At 30.5% G+C, this 21,436-nt stretch overlaps 3 protein-coding genes and 2 long non-coding RNA genes across 9 annotated transcripts; 3 read left to right on the top strand and 2 right to left on the bottom strand.

The window, feature by feature from the left end:
- Window positions 1-3: 3 nt before the first annotated feature.
- LOC105662831 (uncharacterized) lies at window positions 4-658 on the top strand. Its single transcript, XR_013037601.1, has 2 exons — window positions 4-105; window positions 232-658. It is a non-coding gene; the product is annotated as an uncharacterized LOC105662831 (long non-coding RNA).
- Window positions 659-1,174: 516 nt separating this feature from the next.
- Window positions 1,175-3,069, bottom strand: LOC100882478 (rhythmically expressed gene 2 protein). 2 transcript variants are annotated; one of them, XM_003704577.3, is made up of 3 exons: window positions 2,771-3,069; window positions 2,275-2,572; window positions 1,175-1,891 (listed from the first exon to the last, which is right to left on the bottom strand). In XM_003704577.3, exons 2-3 carry the CDS (start codon window positions 2,557-2,559, stop codon window positions 1,409-1,411), a joined length of 768 nt encoding a protein of 255 aa, XP_003704625.1. In that variant the 5' UTR covers window positions 2,560-2,572; window positions 2,771-3,069; the 3' UTR covers window positions 1,175-1,408. The 2 variants fall into 2 exon arrangements, with proteins under 2 accessions (XP_003704625.1, XP_012143713.1); XM_012288323.2 differs by having other exon boundaries at window positions 2,275-3,068.
- A 1,156-nt stretch (window positions 3,070-4,225) lies between these two features.
- Window positions 4,226-17,884, bottom strand: LOC100874964 (uncharacterized). Of its 4 annotated transcripts, none has more exons than XM_012288313.2 (8): window positions 17,795-17,878; window positions 13,289-13,596; window positions 13,076-13,203; window positions 12,902-13,000; window positions 12,662-12,815; window positions 12,397-12,574; window positions 12,139-12,304; window positions 4,226-12,051 (listed from the first exon to the last, which is right to left on the bottom strand). In XM_012288313.2, the coding sequence occupies exons 4-8, from the start codon at window positions 12,973-12,975 to the stop codon at window positions 11,430-11,432; spliced, it is 1,194 nt and encodes a 397-aa protein (XP_012143703.1). In that variant the 5' UTR covers window positions 12,976-13,000; window positions 13,076-13,203; window positions 13,289-13,596; window positions 17,795-17,878; the 3' UTR covers window positions 4,226-11,429. The 4 variants fall into 4 exon arrangements, with proteins under 4 accessions (XP_012143703.1, XP_012143701.1, XP_076385768.1 ...); XM_012288311.2 differs by lacking the exon at window positions 17,795-17,878 and adding an exon at window positions 13,675-14,255; XM_076529653.1 differs by lacking the exon at window positions 13,076-13,203.
- LOC143264104 (uncharacterized) lies at window positions 16,689-17,966 on the top strand. The gene is made up of 3 exons (XR_013037599.1): window positions 16,689-17,053; window positions 17,139-17,662; window positions 17,808-17,966. It is a non-coding gene; the product is annotated as an uncharacterized LOC143264104 (long non-coding RNA).
- Window positions 17,967-19,220: 1,254 nt separating this feature from the next.
- Rab21 (RAS oncogene family member Rab21) lies at window positions 19,221-21,126 on the top strand. The gene is made up of 4 exons (XM_003704576.3): window positions 19,221-19,361; window positions 19,507-19,674; window positions 19,745-19,863; window positions 19,923-21,126. Exons 1-4 carry the CDS (start codon window positions 19,221-19,223, stop codon window positions 20,161-20,163), a joined length of 669 nt encoding a protein of 222 aa, XP_003704624.1. The 3' UTR covers window positions 20,164-21,126.
- Window positions 21,127-21,436: the final 310 nt, after the last annotated feature.

Genomic DNA, 21,436 nt, shown 5'->3' with positions numbered 1-21,436 from the left:
AAAGTGCAGGCCAAGAACAAGCTAAGAGAAATGGAATCGTTGGGGTTACATACCGTGCATTATTATCCGTAATAGATTACCGAATTATCGACATTCATGATTCTTGTAATACTGAAACCATTCATGATCTAGATTTGTGAAAATGATTTTATTTCTAATCTACAAACGTTCAAATTACGCAAACGTTTTGCTACTTTGTATACTTACTAATATTTCTTTTACTACCCACAGGATGAGGCTGTAGGATTAAAGAAAATTGTGGGAAAGATCATGTAAACGGAACTCCTTTCAGCGGTTCGCGCCAAAAATGACATTTTTTAAATTGAAAATTTGTAAAATTCTAAGCTTAAAAATTGTGAATTAAAAATTTCCTAATTAATAGAAAGTAATAATCATTTTAAAATATAAAGTATAAATTATGGATGTTTGCATATAAGTAATGTATAAAACGAGAAATTCTGTTTTGGGAATTATGGACCACTTCCATTAGCACTTATGAATAACATTTCGTATCTCGTTGAAACGGAAGTGAGAAGATTACTCGGAAAACTGTGACATCTTTTTTCTACTGTTACGAACGCTATAGTGCCCCAAATGAAATGTTTCTGCTTATTATAATGTTCTATTATACTGAATATTAAATTGCTTATATGATCAATATGAAGAAAAATTCTTTTTCCAGACAATTTTGGTGTATTTTTAATTCATAATTTGTCACGTGGTTAACACTGGGACAGTTATCTTTTTACCAGGAAATGGGAAGAGATACCATAAGTTCACCCACGCATTTACGCTTCTTTCATTAAGTTTAACTATTACTATCATAATTTTATTGGAAATGAAAAATGAAAATTTATAAGGAGACAAAAGTTGTACTTATGTAAAAATATGAGTATACATCACATTTAAAAATATATTTTTCTTAATATTATTTTACTATCAATTATTATGCTAATATTACTACATATACTAACATATACAGTTGTTCATAAACATATCTTTTGCTTGAATTAAAATCAACAGTTGACAAAATCAATTATTATCACTGATAATTGTATATATAAATTAAAAATATTTATATCTGTTACAAATAATCATAATTATACGCATTCAGTCAGTGTAATTTAAACAAACATAAATTCAATAAAAGTATGATTAACATATAAGCAATATGTTATGAATTTAAATTAATTTTAATTTTATATGTACAATAACAATTGATTTGACAGTCTAAATTTTTACAAACATATTCATTGCTTAATTTCACAGTACCAAATAAAATTATACGAATAAAAATTTGTACGATTTGTCATTGTAATAAAATTTCGCTATCAATAAGCTTATGTTTTCGTAAAATTAATTGAGGTAATTATTGTTTAATTACTATGTCTTAATTCGTCGTAGTAAATTATATACGCTTTTTATCGGCATCAAGAAGCATGGAGAAGTAAAGTTTCAGATCATCAAGATTTCTAAATATATTTTCCGCAGGGACTTCTTTATCGTTCGTAGTATCGTTATCGTGTCTAATAAGAAGCGCATTCCAGTTTGCATTTTTCGCGCCATTGTAGTCGTTATTGACAGAGTCGCCAATATGTATCGCCTCCTGGGGAGCTATATCCACACTATGTCGTTGTTTTGTTAATCTAAGCGCTTCATCGAATATCGAGGTGTCCGGTTTCTCCATACCGAAATCATAGGAGGTTAAAACGAAGGAAAAATATAAACGTATTCTCGTGTCTTCGAGTATCGCTTCCAGTCTCTCGTCGAAATTCGATATTACCCCTAAGATCACATCCTTTTTGCGAAGATACTCCAGTAATTCAATCGTGCCCGGATACTTGTGCCAACACATACTTGTACCGTAACATTTTATCAAACTGTTAGCAACCTATGGGTCATAATGATAAATAGGGTCATCGATAGTAGGTATGAGTTTGATGAACTAAATTAATTCGAAAATCCTTACTCTTTTTTTATCGTTTTACTTTTCATATAATTACATTTCATTTATAAATTTTATTTCATATAACTAATAAAAGTGTTATAGAGAAAATCTTCATTTCTTTGAAAATTGCTAATAATTGAATTCTAATAAATAAATGAAAATGCAAAGATCGTGAATGCAATACCCTAATAATAGATATTAAATATATTAAACATTCTCGTTCGAAACAAAAGAATTGAACATTTAAAAAATTAATTAAAACTAACTACTTTTTAAACCAAATTTAAAATGCAATTATTATTACAAAAATATAATACATATATTACCTTATCTAAAGTTGCATCCGAAACATAATTGTGTTGATCCCTAAAAACATTATGAACTATCTTTCGCCACCAATTTTCCCATCCTATACCCGTGTGTTTCCCATAAATAGGATGTTCTGTACTAAGTTTATGAAAGCTATGTTTGAAACTTCGCGCCAATTTATGTGCATCAACTGACAGGCCGTGCTGCGAGCCAATTTGCATGTAAGGTTCTTCTAACCTTGTCATGAGCAATGTACCGGTAACATCGAACGTTATCAATCGTGGTCGAATGAGTTTAATCATTGTAAAACCTTGTCTATAAATAAAAATAACAAATATCTAGTTCATTACTCTTACTGAATAATACTAGAGTAAAAAAATTACACTTGTCACATCACGAACGACACTACCAATCGACTTCACAAAGAAGACCTTTTTAACATATCCAGCGCCGCCAAAAGATAGCAATAAAAATTTAAATTTTCACGTATTGCAAATATTGGTTTTACCTTACCTTTTTTCCTTATCTTTTTTGTATAAATAATTTACTTTATCATCTTACTTATATACCGTGTTTTGAAAACGAGATTTTAATATTCTTAATAAAATTCTGTATCATGTATTCGATTACACTGTTAATGACCTATATTCTTCTGCAGAAATGTAAATATTTTAAAATATTGTTATTATTAATAAATAAATAGCAAACGCAATAAAATAAATACGTAAAAAGATAGAAAACTGATGAAAGAAGCGCCGCGGGTAAACTCGTATACCTCGTTGCGCAGAATAAAAATATGACGACTATTTTCACGCCGTTAACACGTGACATTTATAGACAAATGGAAAGCACGCGAAGATTGAAAGTGTCAAATTTCCCATGACCAATTTTTCTGTATTAAACGTTTTAATTGCTAATGTAGTTTAAACGAAATTTTTTAATTTCTAAGGATTTAAAAATGTTGAGTTTGAGAGAATTCAATGTGTTTTTTAATAAAGAAATACTGATTAATTTACAGTATTAATTTTTTACAAATTATAAAACAAATGTGTCTATTTTGGAATGGTAGTTGACAGCATATTTCATACGGTACTTACCCTTAACCATGAATAATTTGTGCTTTTGGCAGATCAGCTGAGTATTAAAATAGACATCGTGTATTAATATATAAATGTCAGATAAACCACTGTATACAATACATTACATTCCCTGTGCTTTGTAACCGGATAAAACGTATATATATATTTAAAAAAAAAAATTGTTAAATTATTTAACCGGTTCAAAGTCGTAAGGAATCTTCAAGATTCATGAATCTTATTCTAAGCAATGATTCAAGAGAATTTATACCAACTTTATATACAATATTTTAATCAATATTTTTAACAATTGGAATAAGTACATAATACTTCCTGCGGTTTATTTGCCGCATAATAGATAAAAATGTTCATACAGTATGCAATGTACACAAGCATTATTTTGTAAAATACGTGTAAATATATATATGTATCATATCGTAGATACAATATAATGTAAAAAAAGAACGATTATGTACAATTGTACTTATGTATATATATATATAAATGTATATAGTATCAATTACAAAACATTACTATTCGAAGTGTTTCTAAAGTAATAATAGTAACATGTGCTTCTTATATTGCTATTGGTACGTATAGATCTTATTGCGTTCTCTTACATTGTATGAAGAAAAGAAATATATCCAGTGAAAAGTTTGGCCATTTGACATTGTTAAGTCAGTGTATTGCGTGTATTGTTTCTTATTTTATTATAAAATCGCGTTTGGCTTTGCACTTACTCGAATTAATTATGAAGGTCCATATTGCCGTCCAGTTTGTACCGATAATTCAAAGGAAAAATTTAAATCTTAATTCGGTAGAGCAGGGTTTCTCAAACTACCTGATACCGTTTCAACTTTTGTCTATTTAAATTTCGTCACTACTTTTCAAGTACAGGTTTATTTTATTTTCTTTATTAAGATTAAGTAAGTTTTGAATACAAAGAATTTCTACAAAAAAAGCTTTGAATATTTATATCTAACATTTTGAGTTAAGCATTTTGCACTTTCGTTCAATCGTCCCGATCTTAAGGAAATTTTTACCACAGTGTTTTAATTGCACTTTTACAATTTTCGAACAACGTTCAATTTCGCACTTATCTACTTATAAAAAAAAGTTTCCACTCGGAGAAAAGCTGCTCGATTTAGTCTTAAATTAGCGACAATAAAACGTGTCCAAAGAACAAATGCAAAATGCTTCGACGCAATATTTTAAATAATCTGGTGATCTCTAATTAAATACATCCTACTTTAACTTTGAGAATCCCCGCAATAGCGAATTCTCTTCAGCTTCTCTACGTTCTCGAGTCGATGAAGCCTTCCTTAAAGACAGTTTTAAATATGTACGTCGTACTGACTAATCATCACAGCAGAACAGCAAAGACGTAATAATAATTAATAATAATAATAGTAGATTCGTTTCACGTAAATCCGTATAAAGCAAAAAACATAAAAGTTCAGAAATATAATTCTAAAAAAACATTGCGCGCATCCCCTTAAATATGTCTATATATACGATTTACGTTATCTATCAAAATTTGGTATCTCACAGACTTCTTTTATATGTGTATATATATATTAGATGTACATATTTTTTTCTTCCTTTTCTACAATATATAGTACAAAATCTAATTCACGATTGGTGTTGATTTGTCGATTTTTAGTTTTGTAAAATTTCTCATAAAAGAATGAAAAGAGAGAGAAACATACGAGTGTTTCAGAAAAGTTGTACCATCTAAACATTATAAATTTTTCATGTTAAAAGAGATTTTTTAATTCGGTATTGATATTGTGGATTGCAAAATGATTTCAATTTGTTTTGGCATGGAAAATCTACAACTTTGAGATTGTATAACAATCTGTTTGGAACACTGTACGTTCACGTTTGTACAGAAAAAAAGGAAAATGTGATAACACGTTGGCTGCCATAATGGTACAAGCTAAAAATCTTTAACACCTTACAAACTGGAAGATTACTGATTCAGATATGACTATTTCTTTTTTAAGTATAAAAATTTAATTACATTTTTTTAAACAAAGCATGGAGTCATCTGAGTTGACAATTTTATATTAGCCATTATTAACAAAGAAAAAGTTATGATGAAAAACTTCATGATGATAATAACTCTAAAATATGTAAAATTTAAGAAAACCTTAATGGTACATATTTTTCCAATTTGTATTAATAATTATATAGTATAATTCTTAAACTATGAATAAGGTGTTAAGGATACAATTTTAGAATTTGAACTTTCCATTACCTTAAGTTAATTGGTACGTTACTAGAACTTTCCTATTTCCCATAAATCCGTGTTCAAGGAAGGGTGGACCCCGTCCGTGGCAGTCAACGTGTGAACCTTTTCGCTCAATACTAAAACTGTCGACTTACCACGTAGTTACGTGACTTATTTCAGTACAAATTCTATTCTACTTTTATTCTACTTTATTCTGACATATTCTATTCCATTATTTTCTTTCTGTATTATATTTTCGTACAAAAGTGACTATAGTCATCCTATCCATAATGGATGTCTATGGTCATCTTTCAGTAACGAAAGGGTTAATAATCTCGCGTTAATCGTTCGAATTTCATCGTGACTGATAGATTGCTTATGAGTAAACTGTTTTATTACAAAGTTGTACATAGCGAAAAAAGTGGTATATCTGTTCCTTTCGCATCATAGAATCGATCCATCAACTGCACCCCGTTCGAAACGAGCTGTAGAACAATGTTTCCATGATCATTGTACGTATGATTGGAATTGCCGTGTATTAAGTCTAAATTTAACATACAATATGTATATACAAATATTTTATACGATATTTATATATATATATATAATCATTGCGATAACGAGATATATTTGTTGCGGCAGTCATCGTTCCTTATCATTATCAAGTTAGAATTTCATTAGTATATGCACGAATGATACAATATATCCTCGCCTATCTCTAATAGTTGTATGTAAACAAAAGTTATCCACTAAATACATCAATCAGTCTCACAATCGTTTATATCTTTAATTAATTGATGCAAAAAATGTTTCTTTCCCTTTCTTTACTGTCTGCTACTATCGCAATTTGTTCATACAAAATTAACACCTTACCTTACAATTAATACAACTTTTGTAATTTGGAATTGTAAAATTTATGTACATTACAATTACCACGTGTGTGGATTTCTTCAATTTTTAACCATTGCCTTTGGCATAACTAGGTGAGTGCCTGGGTGGTGTTACGTGCGGTGATATAACGCGAGACATAAGGCTGGCCCTTCAGAAAAAGATCCTAATTACGCCAATGGTCACGGTTAAATTATAAAACTTTATTCAAATGCATATTTGATTTACAAATAGTAGGTAAAGTGTTAAGTTTACTTTTCTCATAACATTATATTTCACATATATTACTCTCCGGGCCATATCGTTTTAAAATCCTACCGTTTCTTCTCTGATTTCATACGAATTCAAACGAATCTGACGTGACACAAGTATCGTAAAACGAACAATGAACGAGGGATGAAAATAAGGAACAAAACTATTTCTGAGACTGAATTATCGCACCAGTATACAATAGATAAATGCAACGATGAGTTATGATAGTTTTAAAATGTTACAGAATCATCGTTAAGGAAAAAACAAACAAAATATCGTTCTTCGAAGAATCGTTTGAATTCTCTCTGTCAAATATATTAGCTAGGAGCATCGTTGACAAAAGATCTCGGTTATTAAAAAAAACAGAGAATACTCTCTTTTCGTACGTTTCTTCATCGCAAAATATTTAATATCGGAATCTGCCAGGTCACTGTAGTAAAATACTTGCACCATTTTCTTTTCTTAATGCTCTCTCTCGCTCACTCTATCACACAAGGAATACTTCAAATATGACACTCATCGACTTCAATTATGTAATTTGAAAATTTAGAAACTTGATCATTTCAAAATTTAGAAATGTACAAATATACAAATATCAAATTCTTAGATTTCCCAATTTTCAAATTTCCAAAAAAATCTAGAAATTTGGTAATGTAATTTAGAAATTTAAAAATAAGGAATTTCAGAAATTTCTAAATTCTCAAGCTTTTTTCAATTTCAAACTTTTATAAAATTCGCTGAATTACAAATACAGATTTATCAACCTGCTGTCATTAAAATCGTTGAGAGCCATATTTGAGGCGTACCTTGTCAATCAGTCAAAAATGTTCGTTTTCAAGGGACATTTCGTGAAATGATGACGAAAGTGAGAAATGCTAGTCGACCATCGACACGATTCGCCAGTCACGCAATTTTTTGCCAAAAAACTTCATCCATTTCGTCAATCTTCGATTTTCTGTGCACCAGGTTCCTCTGAATCTTTTCAACACTTTTGACGTATTTAAACGATGTATTGTATGTCGTAGATTTTTCATGTAAATATGCGTATATATATCTATATACAAGTATTAAAACTTTGTTACATAAAAAATCCTCGATGGTGTGTCGATTCTCCACCGTGCTTTGATTTTTGTCTTCCTTTTTATGAAAACTTTCCTTTTTACAGCTTCTATCGATGAAATCTCGTGTGATGCTTTCGTTCGCTTAAAATAATCGTACATGTAGTTTGCAAGATTCACTGAAATAGAAAAAAGATAGTCAACTTCCAGTGTTTAAATCTTATAAAGACATCAGAGCGTATGTTTGAAAAAACTCTTATGTGATCCCATTCCTATATTTTAACAATTTTTGTATATTTTCAGGAAAACAAAACTTCCTTGGATACTATTTGTTTTCAAACTAATATTAAAAATTAGTAATATTGAACATTTAACCATTTGCAATAGTTTCCATTGAGTAACCAGAATTTTGAACACCGCATAAGAGTTGAAATATAATTAACATCCTTTGTTATAACAGAAATTTTGGAAGACTGACGAATGTTCTTTTTTAAGTACATCATTCTCCGTGTGTCTGAATCATTTTCGATATTTCAATAGATCTCACAAACTGTACTTTATAAAATTTGTATCTCTTCAAGGTTCAGTAGATCAAAAATGTATCTTGATTATATTGTACCCTTTTTCTTACAAAAAAATATCAGATTCAAGTTACATGATAGCAATATGCACGGGAATTTCAATGTTTTTATTAAACCGAATTTTTCTAAAGGACGTCTAGTATATGTATATTATTAGAAACGACATACGCTCCTTATTCTAACATAATGTCACCACATTTATGCAACATGATTTGATGTTATTTCGCAGCCGTTTACAAATATCCTATGTAACATTACTTTTGATAGCTGCACGTACAATATATCATATATTCTTCTTTTATCAATAAAGTTTCAATGCATTATCTTCGTTTAAAAACGCACGAAATTGTTTTGTATTCCTTACGTATCACGCAATCATGTTTCTTTGAATATGAGAGTACTTTTGTATTCGTTACAAAATTTCCTTATATAAGCTTATCTGAATACATATATAGTGCCTAATCAATTTGTGGGCACCGTGTATAATTTTCCTCTTTCTTAAAATATAAAGAACTCAATAGATTAATATTCACACACATTTGTTAGTTTATATATATATGTACAAATATATATATAAACTAACTGAAAATAAATAATTCACTGAATATTGCCAGCAGATTGACCTGGAATCAAGATTGATCCTAACTGCGCCCTTCTTTTCTGGCAGTGGTACAGAAAAGTTTATTTCATAAAAAGCAAAGATTAATTTGTATAAAAATATATATATAAATTTATGTAGAAAAGGAATAGCATATATTGCAAGTAAATAAACTTACAAAATAAATAAGTTAAACAAATATTTCTTATATTCTTTTTTTATCTGAGGAAGGATCATAGAAAGTTATAAAGGTCGTTTAAAAAATTATATTAGCTATGCGCTGAACGAGTATACTCTAGAAAATCTTAATTGTAATTTGAGCCTTTCAAGTCTGAAAAATTCTCGACATTTAAAAAAAAATCAATCTTACATTATAAGTGCTAAATATATGACCCTATGATCCAACCTTTATCCTTGACATATATTAATTATTATATAAATCATAACGTGTGAGTTACAACAAAAACGTAGTTATTAATATTCACAGTAAAGAGATCATGAAGTCTCCTAGTCCAAAGAAATATACAACTGCAATTTGTCGAAGGACAAGGTGGTTAACATTATCCTTAGACAAATTGTTATTTCGATGTTTGATTCCATATGAAAAACTGTTATAGTTTCCTTGTTACTTAACGATTGTCAATGAGCTTAAGCCAGATGGGCAGCGAATGTGGCATTTCAAAATTTCAATCAAATACATGTGCAAAGAAAAAATTTACTACATGAATTGCCAATATCCCAGAAGTAAAGTAGTCTTAAAATTCAGTTTATTATTTATATTAAATTCGATTAAAAACTTTCTATCATGCACAATATTATATAAAATTGAATATAATGTATTGCACATTCATCATCTCTAATTTCAATTTTATAATTTAGTTAAACATTATATTTTCATAAAAAGTTTGTATCATTGATCAAATTGTTTCGCCCTAATATAAAATAAATGCATATCTTTCATACCTCTTTGGCTTTATCATTAAAATTATTTGACTGGTACATGCAGAAATGATATTATTTTCTAAAATGATTACTTGAAATGCATCTCATAAAATGTGGTCTTAAAAAAGTTGCGGTCACTCCTGGGCTTGTTGCAAAAAATATATGTATATATGTAATATATTTAAATTTGGATAATGTTTTGTGCGTTCTGAATTAGGTATGGACCGAAAAAATAGGGGGGAAAAAAAAAAAAAAAAATGAAGTGAATGATCCAATCATCACAGTAATCTGCTTTTAACAGGTACTTTTGTGTGCTTTTTGTTCTGTCATGTGCCCATCTCTGAAAACTAGGAACTAACAGTTTTCACTTATTTAGCATTACACTTATTTCATATGTCAATTAATCCGCTATTAATCGATTTGTTTTTACATTAATGCTGCAGTCACCCTGAAATATTATAACAAAGTTTGCTGGTCCAGTTTGCCAATCTGATTGCCACATTCTCATTCAATTTCTCTCTCTAATAATACTGTCTAAATATATCATCATACTGATATGATGCTATTCAACAGACTTCATTTATTTTATCATAAAGTTACTTTTCGTATTATTGCTATTAATGGGGTCAGGATTTACAGTACCTGAACACATTCGTCTCTTAAGTTGAATTACTTAATTTTTAACGTCATGGACCTTTGCATAGATCATATCAAATGCATCTGGTACAATGTAGCTATCATGACCCTAACTGAATTTTTCTTTTAATTTTTGGACCCAAATGTTTGAAAAAAGTGATTGGCATCTTGGAACTTCTGTACAAATATTCACATATACAATTGCAATAGTAAATAGTCCAGAAAACTAAAAGCTGTGGATAAGAAAATTTTTTTATACCATAAAGTACATTAACTAATGTTTAGGACGAAAGTACTATAAACTGCCATTCACTGAATAGTATCTTATATCTCATGTTACATTACAATGTCATCACAGTAGTTTGATGTACACAGCTAATTATTATACTTAAAAGATAATTAAAAACTCTCCATATGTTGGAATTATTTATGAAGAGTTAATAATTATGATGTTCATGGCAGTTTATAAGTATCCTATATATGCTACAAACGGTTACTCAGTAGAAACATTGTGCTCTTTATCATTTATCTTTTTTTAAAATTACCTAACAGACATGGAATACGCTTCAAAGATTCACGTCTATAAAGACAATATATCATATACAATTATATATATTTCTTTCAACAATCAACGATTGAAGACATGAATCTTTTTTAATCTTTCCCAAGAGCACTATCTCTCTACTTACACCTTATAACAGTTACTCTTCTAATTACAAGATTTCATTTTTACCATTCATAACATTATAAACTCTCTGTACTCGATATGATAAAACTTAAACACTCTTATCCAAAGCCTTTGTTGTCTGGAACAGTAATAGTAGCATACGTAACACACAATTTTGCATCGCATTATACATCTAACTACGTAAGAAAAAAATAAATTAAAATTCTATGAGAGACTGACATTAATTAGAGACTGATTGCCTGGAGGAGGCAGCGTGCATGGCAAAATCGACGAGTGGATTACTTGGGACGGTAACAATGGAGTGTGAAGTACTACTGCCTAAAGTAACATTAGCAGAAGAAACTAAGGACAATGGCTTACAAGTCAGTTGATCAATTTGTTTTATAGGTACCAATTTAATTGGCACGTCTGCTTTTAACCTGACAGCTTCCGATACTGGTATAGCTTTTAATTGAACACTTTTTAGTGGTTGTATCTTAACTGCTGGTTTTACAATAGCACTTGTATTCTGAATGATTTTGGTAATCTTACTCTCGCCAACTCCTTGGTTCGAAGATTCATCATAGCCAGAATCTGAAGATGAATCACTAAACGTCTTACTTGTTTGTTTAGAGACTGTTGTCTCTGTACCAGACTCTACACTATGGGCAGGACTAGCAGATGCAGAACTGTGAACAGGACTGGCTGATGCAGAACTATGTGCAGGACTGCAACTTAATGCACTTGTCTGTTGTTGGCGTTGTTGCCGCGCTATACAACCAATACAAGGCTTTATTAATGAAGGATCCACTATAACTTCCCCATATGGGCCTTTAAATATTGTTCCACAACAAATTATCTCCCTAAAAAAACACAAAAGTAAAGTAATGCGTTTGCTTCATAAATCATTAGATTTTATAATACTTTATGAAAAATAATAGGACACTAACCTCTTAAAATATGTTAAATCAATAAAACCGTTAACAGTTAAGTCATCCTTTGATTCTGATTCATCCTGCATATCTAACTGTTTTTCAGTTACTGGAATATCATCACTACCTACAGGACTACCAGCTCGACTTGAACCTTTACTGCCATCTCCATTCAAATAGTCCTCTACATAAGAAGAAAGATAATAATAGAATATAATTAATTTTTGTAATACATTCACAATTTTTTATTCAAAAATAAAAATTTTAAAAACCAACCTGTCAAATCATCACTCATTGCTGGACTTTGTTCTCTGTCTCTATCAGTTTTCAAATACATGTGTTTCTTTTTCATAATCTTCTCAAATTTTTCTGGTAAATCTTTTATTTTCTTTTTGTTTTTTGATTTAAATTTTGTCAATGACTTGATACCAGGTCCTGCACGTGCATCAACAACCTACACAATATAAAACAAGATATTTATATATTTAACTGACTAATGCAAATAAACAAATATTGCACTGATTTACTGTGGAGTACTTACATGTCTCCAATTGCGATTACTTCCTGCTGGTAATTTTTTCCACCTTTTGACAAGGAGTACACATGCATTACAAATTTCTCCTGTTCTCCTTTCTTCAAGTTGGAAGCATTCAATAAAATCATCCTCATATTTTTTACTATCTGTAAATCTCGAACTGCATGCAAGAAATAATCATATATTATTACATCATAAAATAGTTAATTCACAAAATAGTATTTTGAATCTGTTATAATTACTAACCTGCTGGATTTTGCTTTACAGATGCAGCATCCAGTGCTAGATCGATACACCTTTGGCTTATGAAAACTAAACATTTTGCACGTTATTTTGAGACTGCTTCTGTAAAAGTAAAATGATTAAATAACATTTTTAAATCAATACGTGCTACCATATTAAAATTTTATAAAATCTTACATAAAGAAAGTATATCACACGTTAACAAATTCACAAAAAACCAATAAAAGTTTATTCCAACCAAATTGATTCCAATATTTTTTATCAGAATTTATTATTTGTTTATGTTTACAATAGTAAGTAAGCACCTACAAAGAAGAATTTCATATAGGCACAGTAATAATAAAATAATCGTCAACCGTATGTTTTAACGCGTCCTGAATGTAATTGTACCTTCACTGAAAACAGCATGTTTCGTTGATCGTGACAGTAGTCAAAATTAGCTCCGTTCTGTCCGTACGTGTATCGTAAAAATCATGTAAAAAGTTTCAATCGCGATAATCTGTCATGACGAGAAAATCACTGATCGTCACCATCTTTATTATTACTTGTTTACATCGATTCGTTGCCAGTTCTGTAACTAACACCGCGATTTCGGCTTGACAGTGTATACGTGCAAGACGCTACGCGCTGTGACGCACGCACGCTACTAGGGGGCGTCCATAATCTCACGAATCCCCACTTTATATTACATGATAAAACTGTAAAGAAAAACAACGTGCTAAAGGAAATCGACACTTTACAAGTACTTCTTTCTACATAGAATCACCAAATATCACCTGTCACTTATGCTATACGGTTGCTTAATATCGGTACCAACTTATCAGTGTTACAAATCGAAAGATCCACAATGCATTCGATATGAAAGGATATCTTTCCAGAAAGTTATATACAATTTCTTTTGTACTGCATTTATCGTTACCAATAAATTAAACAATTATTGAAGTGTAAACATATTTACGATATTACGATGTACGTAATTCAATATATGTGAATAAACACTAATGCTAATGATTTATGGATCATTGCACGCATCATATGTAAACAAACTTTCTAACAATAAAAGTATGATCGATTTAATAGCAATCGATCGTTTATACCGACTCTGCAACTTAAAAATTTATCAATAATTGAATACCTTAATTAAATGATAAGTTTTATGTTATAAAAAAGGCGAGATTAATATCAATCTGGAAGAAGTAGACGGAGGAATAAAAAGCTACGGCGTGTCGACAAAACATAAGTCTAAAAATAGGGAGCGTGAAACCACAACAAAGTGCAATGCGCTCCTAATACGATAAAGGATAAAATAACTCAAAATATGAGTATTTTTTATTCATTTTTTTACGTTTTACATGTAATGAACTATATTTACTTATTTGGGCACGTTTATGTATATTGATTTAACGATAAAAATTAGCGGGCAAAATTTACAAATCGTTGATATATCTAAATAATAATCAATTATTCATATGAATATCAAAAGAATAATCAATTATTGCCAATATTTGTTTGTTTCAATGAAATTTCAAAATCAGTGACTTACACGTACAAAAGATTCAATGAAAATTTTTGTTATATAGATAAGGATTTTATTCCAGCAATTTCGCCGTTTCATATGCACTTGGTGCATGTAAAACCGACAAAGTAGTAAATGCAACGAGTGGAGGCAAACCAGTTTTCCTTCGATATGCCGAATTTGCTCTGTATACTACCCATTCGTCCTTGTCTTTCTCAAGGATAATTTTACTCAGTAGCGTAATACGAACATTTTCGATAATTGTTATTACAACAATGTTGTATTACCTGCTCAAAAGAATTTCGAAAAAAACAGTAGTCTGCTTAGTGTTTAACGCGAGCCCATAATATCACTGTTCAAATAACATCTATAACGTAAAAATAAAAATAAATCCTATATGTACTTATAATCAATTAAGAAGCTGCGTTTCGGTATATCAACTTTTTACGAAAATCAAATCTTACCGGTAAATTAAAAATTACGGAGAAGGGCTCCACTTAATAATTGCAAGAAAGTTAAAAAATATATATGCCTATAAATAAAATTAATTTGTGCGAAGTGCGAGTATAAGAAAACCCCCGCGACGTATAATCTACAGTCCTCAATGCTAACGTCTTTCTTAGACTCAATGCACGACATATTTTTTACTCATTCTGGGAGTGGCGCCATCGGTAGTTCAAACCACAAAGTAAGAATGTTGCAACGTACTATACGCAAAAAAATGTAAATGTGCTTTCGCCTCGTTGCAGTCGATGATTATAGTGGGGGACGATGTAAGGGGACATCAGACAACAGGAAGGGGGGAAAAAGAGGAGGGTATAGCGATGTTGCCACGTGGTTTGTTGATCGGTTGCCTCTTCATCCCGATACGACTCAGATCTCTGACCCCCACTGCACGCATGTTAAATGGTACTTACACACTTTGCGTATGTTTGTAAATTAAATATCAATATTGATACACAATTTAATTAACACCAATTGATAAAAACATATTGTAATTATTATACTTCTATTTCCTCTGTTTGCATGACATAGTTAACAACCAAAAAATTTCTATAAAACTGCCGATATTAAGCACTGAATTTCTGTAAAAAATATCCCAAATTATAAATGACATGTACAGCAAACGCAGTGAATATATGTGTGACGTTAAATTGGTTTTATAATAATTAGAAATTGTCATTATTTGTTCAATAATTAAAATAAAACAGGATTTGTGTTAACTTATGTTAAATACCCTTAAAGGAGTGAATATAACAAAAAAAATACACGTCCAAACAAAGTGTCCCTGACACGCTAACTTAGTAGTTCAACTTTCGTTCTCACTTTTACAGTGGCTCCACGGTTTTAAAAATAGAAGGTACCATCCCATCCCTCCATGTAAATGCATGTCACGACGAGATTATATACGTTTCTGTACAAATTATCATAAAGATGGCATTGCATTCTACACCCACTAAGTAAACAATGAGCAGGATTGCACCTAATAATAAAAATACTTGAGTCTGGGGGACTTCAATTTTGTTAAGGCGATCCTTAACGATGTCGCAAGTATCTGATCGAGATGACCTACATTATGATAAAACAGGTTCCGGTATTTTGGTCACAATAAAAATGTCCAGACATATTTCTTTACCATTCGGACACGTAAACTTAGACGTATGAAAATGTCTACAATTGAGTATATAATTGATCACACTTACGAAAAATGAATGTCAATACGTGCATTTCAAAATGGTTTATTAAAAATCGAATTCTAATTGACATAAAATATGTCGCGTAATAAATGTATCAAAATAATACATGTACCAAGAAAATTGTTTATGTTCACTTCAATATTCCAAATTGTCTATATTTTATTGTTACGTTATTATTCATATGAAAAATTTTATACTTTGTATGAGAAAAATTGTACCGTCAAAAATTTATATGTGAAATAAAAAGATGTCATCGTGAAAAAGTATATCAGTTCAATGGAGGCTTCGGACTGTCAGTATGCATGGTCAATATTTTAGAATTCTCAATATTTTTATTAATAACATATAATATATTGATTATTAATTTGAAAATTTTGCGATTTGAAAGTTCAGGAATTTTGAATCTGGAGATTTAAAAATTTGAAAATTCGATAATCTGGGATTGGAAAAATTGGTAACATCAAAGTTTGGGAGTTTAGAAACTTGTGAATTTGGACATTTGTAATTGAAATTTATTGACAATACTAGAATATTGACAATATTGCACTGATAATGTACATTTATCCTGAGAATTTTAAAATACAATACGTATTATCAGTAGCTCTATATTTTCCATTAGTATTATGATATCGTTAAAAAAATCGAAAATTTTTTTTATTCGATTGGATACAAGACCCATCAATTTTTAGTGGATATGTAAGATTCGATCGTAATCATGGGACTCCCTTCTTGAACATGAGTCTCAACCGAAGATCACTCACGACAGGTCGTGTGCCATTTTCACAAAGACAAAAAAAGAAATCTACCAACAAACGTGGTGCACCGAACGAAGGACGTGCGCAAGCAAGAGATCGACATGGCGCGTGGCATGATACAACGGTCGCCATCGTTGATTCCTTCCCTTCCCACTACTCTAACCAACCCCGTCCCGATAAATGCACAGTATGTCCACATTAAACACCGATCGATTATGATATCCATTTCGATTAATCTCTTGGAAATTATTCAAACATTTTCTCTCGAACAGCCCATGTGACAACGTTAACTGACATGCGTTTTGATAGAACAACAATGCGAAAAGTCAACGATACGATACCCGCCACAAGCGGGCACGCCATGACAGATGATACGGCACGCACAAACAAACAAGTCTACTTGCCAAGTGGAGCACCGCGCAGGTAAAACGCGGGAATCATTGTCGATCCGAAAAATGAATAACACGTAACGACCGATACATTCGTATACGATAATAAACGAACACCTTTTCTGTGCGTTATTCGATGTTCTGTCAATGCGACGACGAGTGCCGACAATGAAAAATCCATGAAGGTACGCGGCACCAACGATCTGGTGAAAGTTTCGCGCTACACTTGACATAAACCATTGATATTTCGATGATCATAATAACGTGGGATAAGGATGAATCAAGGGAACAACGAACGAAAAAGCTGTAACGAAAACTAAATGTATCGGCAATGATACAGCAGCCTGGCAGATTCTGACCCCGGAGCCGAAGACGCTGACATCTCGGAACATATTTATGCAAAACACGTGAGTAATTTCGCGTGACAATCTACGAAGCTGCTGACAACGTGTCGCGTTGTTAATACGTCGTATTTTCATGACACGTGCTCGCGATATTTATATTAAGATGTTGAGATTAATGACAGCAGAGTCGCTTACCTTTTCAATACAGGTGACGGCCAGATTTGAGAACTCCTTTGCGCAGGCCCAGAGCGCTGGCTCTGTTGTATACTCTAGTCAAACGAGCATCTATTAATACCGAATAAGAGATTACTATTTTTATATACCGTTGTCACTTTTTAACTGACAATAAATGTATTTTTTATTCAAATATTAATGTATGTTGTATGTGATCCTCTTTCGACGACAGGAAAAGTGTGAAATATAAATTTTCTCTTACTGATATAAGTTTGACTTCCGGTAAAGGATTTGATTTTTGCTAGACAACAGTTCGATGGAGTACCACTAGGGCTCCGTAACAGTAAAAATTGTAATTTTTTAAGATAAAAATACCACTGAATCGTTTATTTTTACCGAAGTTTAACTTATGAATCTGTTTGTAAATGATAAAGTTAATGATTCTTATGGGAAAATGGTTTCTGTCAGAGTAATTCGAATAAAATTGCGGTAGCTTAGTAACAGCGGAGGTAGCGCCACCTTTGTGGATAACGAACATAATGAAAAGAAATTATGTATAGGTATTATTTCGTGCGACGGGAGATCGTACTCAATTCGCGCAACGCGGCTAACTTCAGTACGTTCTGAATCATTTGCTGTTGTCCAGTGGACAATATACACGGTGGACAAAATATGCGAATAGCAAGAAGAAGCACAGAGATCATTCACGATCTGAACACTTGAGATGTAAAAATTTCGGAATTTGAGAACTTAGAAGTTTGATTATTTGAGAATTTATAGATTTAAGAAATTAGGAATTTGAAAATTTAGAAATTTGGAAATTTTTATCACCGAGTATGCATGTTTAGCATATGAGTGCCATAAGTGCGCATGTACGTGCTCTTAGATACGAGAAATGCTGCAACCAATCACAGCTGATATGCGCATAATGAATAAAATCTCGTCAAACAATGAGTGTGATCTCTCATTGAGTGGAATATAGATGTATATAGATATGAATATATAGTGACAAATTTGATCGATGCTTACTATCAAGAGTTTTATTATTACAATATTAAATCGCATAGACTGAACGTAAATCATTTATTACATTTTTAAACAGAAGGAATTTATATTGGAAGTTCAATAACATCTTTTGAACTTGGGAACATGAGAATGAATACTTAACAAATACCATGATTTGCCATCTATCGGCAATATCTTTGAAACAAAAATAGATATTTTTACTTTTTATTTGTTAGGTGGTCATTGAAATGAAAACAGCTGATTGTATCATTTTGACGTTGTTTGGTGAAGATAAAAGTGCAAGTAGTTATCGCTGTAAGTTTATGACAATTTTAAGTCGTTATGGTCGATACTTGTCAATATACTTTGTAAATTACATTAACAAGTATTCTACACAATTATAAATATTATCTTTTAAGTATATACAGTAGTTACTTAAATTATGGCCAGTTCAGTTAGTAGCACTGGTAATGGTTATAATTTCAAAGTAGTTTTACTTGGTGAAGGATGCGTTGGAAAAACTTCAGTTGCATTGAGATATGTTGAAGGCAAATTTAATGATAAACATATCAGTACATTACAAGTAAGAAATGTTTATTTCTTTCCTGCTTTATGTTTTTATCTTGTTGCGCTTTGTGTCATAATTATAATTTACTTTTGGTATAGTTATAATTTTTATGGAATTATAAAGTACGCTAAATGATTATATTGAAACTTTTACTCTTTAGGCTTCATTTTTAAACAAGAAATTGACTGTTGATGGAAAAAAAGTAAATTTAGCGATATGGGATACAGCTGGTCAAGAAAAATTTCATGCATTAGGACCAATCTATTACAGAATGTCTAATGGTGCCATTTTAGTTTATGATATCACGGATGAAGATACATTTCAAAAGGTAAATAAATAAATTTTTTTAAAGTTGCTTCTTTAGCTCTATATAATTCATATTAATAACTATGTTGTAGGTGAAGAATTGGGTTAAAGAGCTTAAAAAAATGTTAGGCAGTGAAATCTGTTTAGCAATAGCAGGAAATAAAATAGACCTTGAAAAAAATAGAAGCGTTTCTATTCAAGAAGCAGAAGAGTAAGTTTTTTGTATCTTCTATCCTATAAGATTTTTGTGATATCAAATTTTATTATTAGGTATGCTAAACAAGTTGGAGCCATGCATTATCATACTTCTGCTAAATTAAGTCAAAACATTGAAGAAATGTTTGTGGATTTGACACAGCGTATGATACAACATGCAGATGAGGCAGAACAAAAATCTACATTAACAAGAACAAATAGTACACGTCGTAATGTTGTTGTAGTTGAAGATGAGGCTGAAGAAAGACAATATACTAAAAGTTCCTGTTGTGGTGGTTCTTCGCAAGCATCTTAATTTCAGATATTTGTTCCAAAATTGGTTCTAATTTTAAATATGTATATATATATAGTATATACATATTGCCTATTTCACAGGCTGCTATATTTTTTTTAAATTAACTTTTTTTTATAAAATCATGAAATGATTATGTCAGTAATCATGAAACAGCATGAAACAAATTTATTTCAGCTGCATTGGTACAATGTAAAAAATGTACTACAATGTTGTAGTACAGAACCAAATATGTTTTCTATTTTTAAGCTTTATGGTTTAAGTGATCACTATATATTGTTATTTCATATTTATAAAATATTTATATATTATGATTGTTTTCTTTTTTAAATAACATTTTGTTGTATTAAATAAATCAATAATTAATAAGTGTTGAGTGATATTGTAGTACTAAAAAAGATCATAGTATGAAGAACAAACTTTGAACCTTTTGTAACTGATTGCTGAAAAGTTTCCACAAAATGTGTGAATTGAAAGTTTTATACGCGCGAAAGATTTGATTCAATATTCTTATAACATTTGAAAATTTCCATTAGTGTAATTTCATGTACCAGCATCGATTAACAAGGTAACAATGTACATATTGATATTAGCGATTTTATTGTACAAAGACTATAAAAGAAATGACTGATGAGCTGAATATGTCATTAAATTTTTAATATTTCATTTTCTTTAATAAGAAAAAAAGTACGATAATCTAGGTATAAATACAAAGCCTAAGTAATTTAACTTAGTGCTTAATAAGAAATACTAATTATATTTTGGGAGTTGATTTTTATGTATTTTAATATTTCATTACATTGATAGAGCCTCAGTCGACTCACAAACCAAATATCTTGTTATTCATATATGTCATATAGCTAGAAGATTTATTACAATTAACAGATGTATGTATTTGTCATATAAACGTATGTATATTCAAATACTATTGCGTTTTAATAAAAAGTTAATTAACATATACACATATTTAATATAATGTTATTCTTGAAAATGCTTTGTTTTATAGTTCACAATTTAGATTAGTTTATAATTAGTTACAACTTAAAAGATTTACTAATTACATGCATAAGGATTTACAAGACTAAAATATAATCTCTATTCTATCACAGGTACGTATATGGATTATAAACATCCACGCATCTATTTATGACAACATAAATATGTTTCATCAAATAATTCGCTATTCTATAACATTATTTTAATCATAGCAAGACCGTAAAATTACGAATGAACTGTCGACAATTAATCGGAAATAAAAAATTTTAAATATCAAAAA

Source organism: Megachile rotundata, chromosome 3 (genome assembly GCF_050947335.1).
Source record: "Megachile rotundata isolate GNS110a chromosome 3, iyMegRotu1, whole genome shotgun sequence".
Classification (NCBI taxonomy): Eukaryota; Metazoa; Arthropoda; class Insecta; order Hymenoptera; family Megachilidae; genus Megachile; species Megachile rotundata.
Note: the sequence above shows the minus strand (reverse complement) of the source record. Positions and strands in the feature narration are given on the sequence as shown.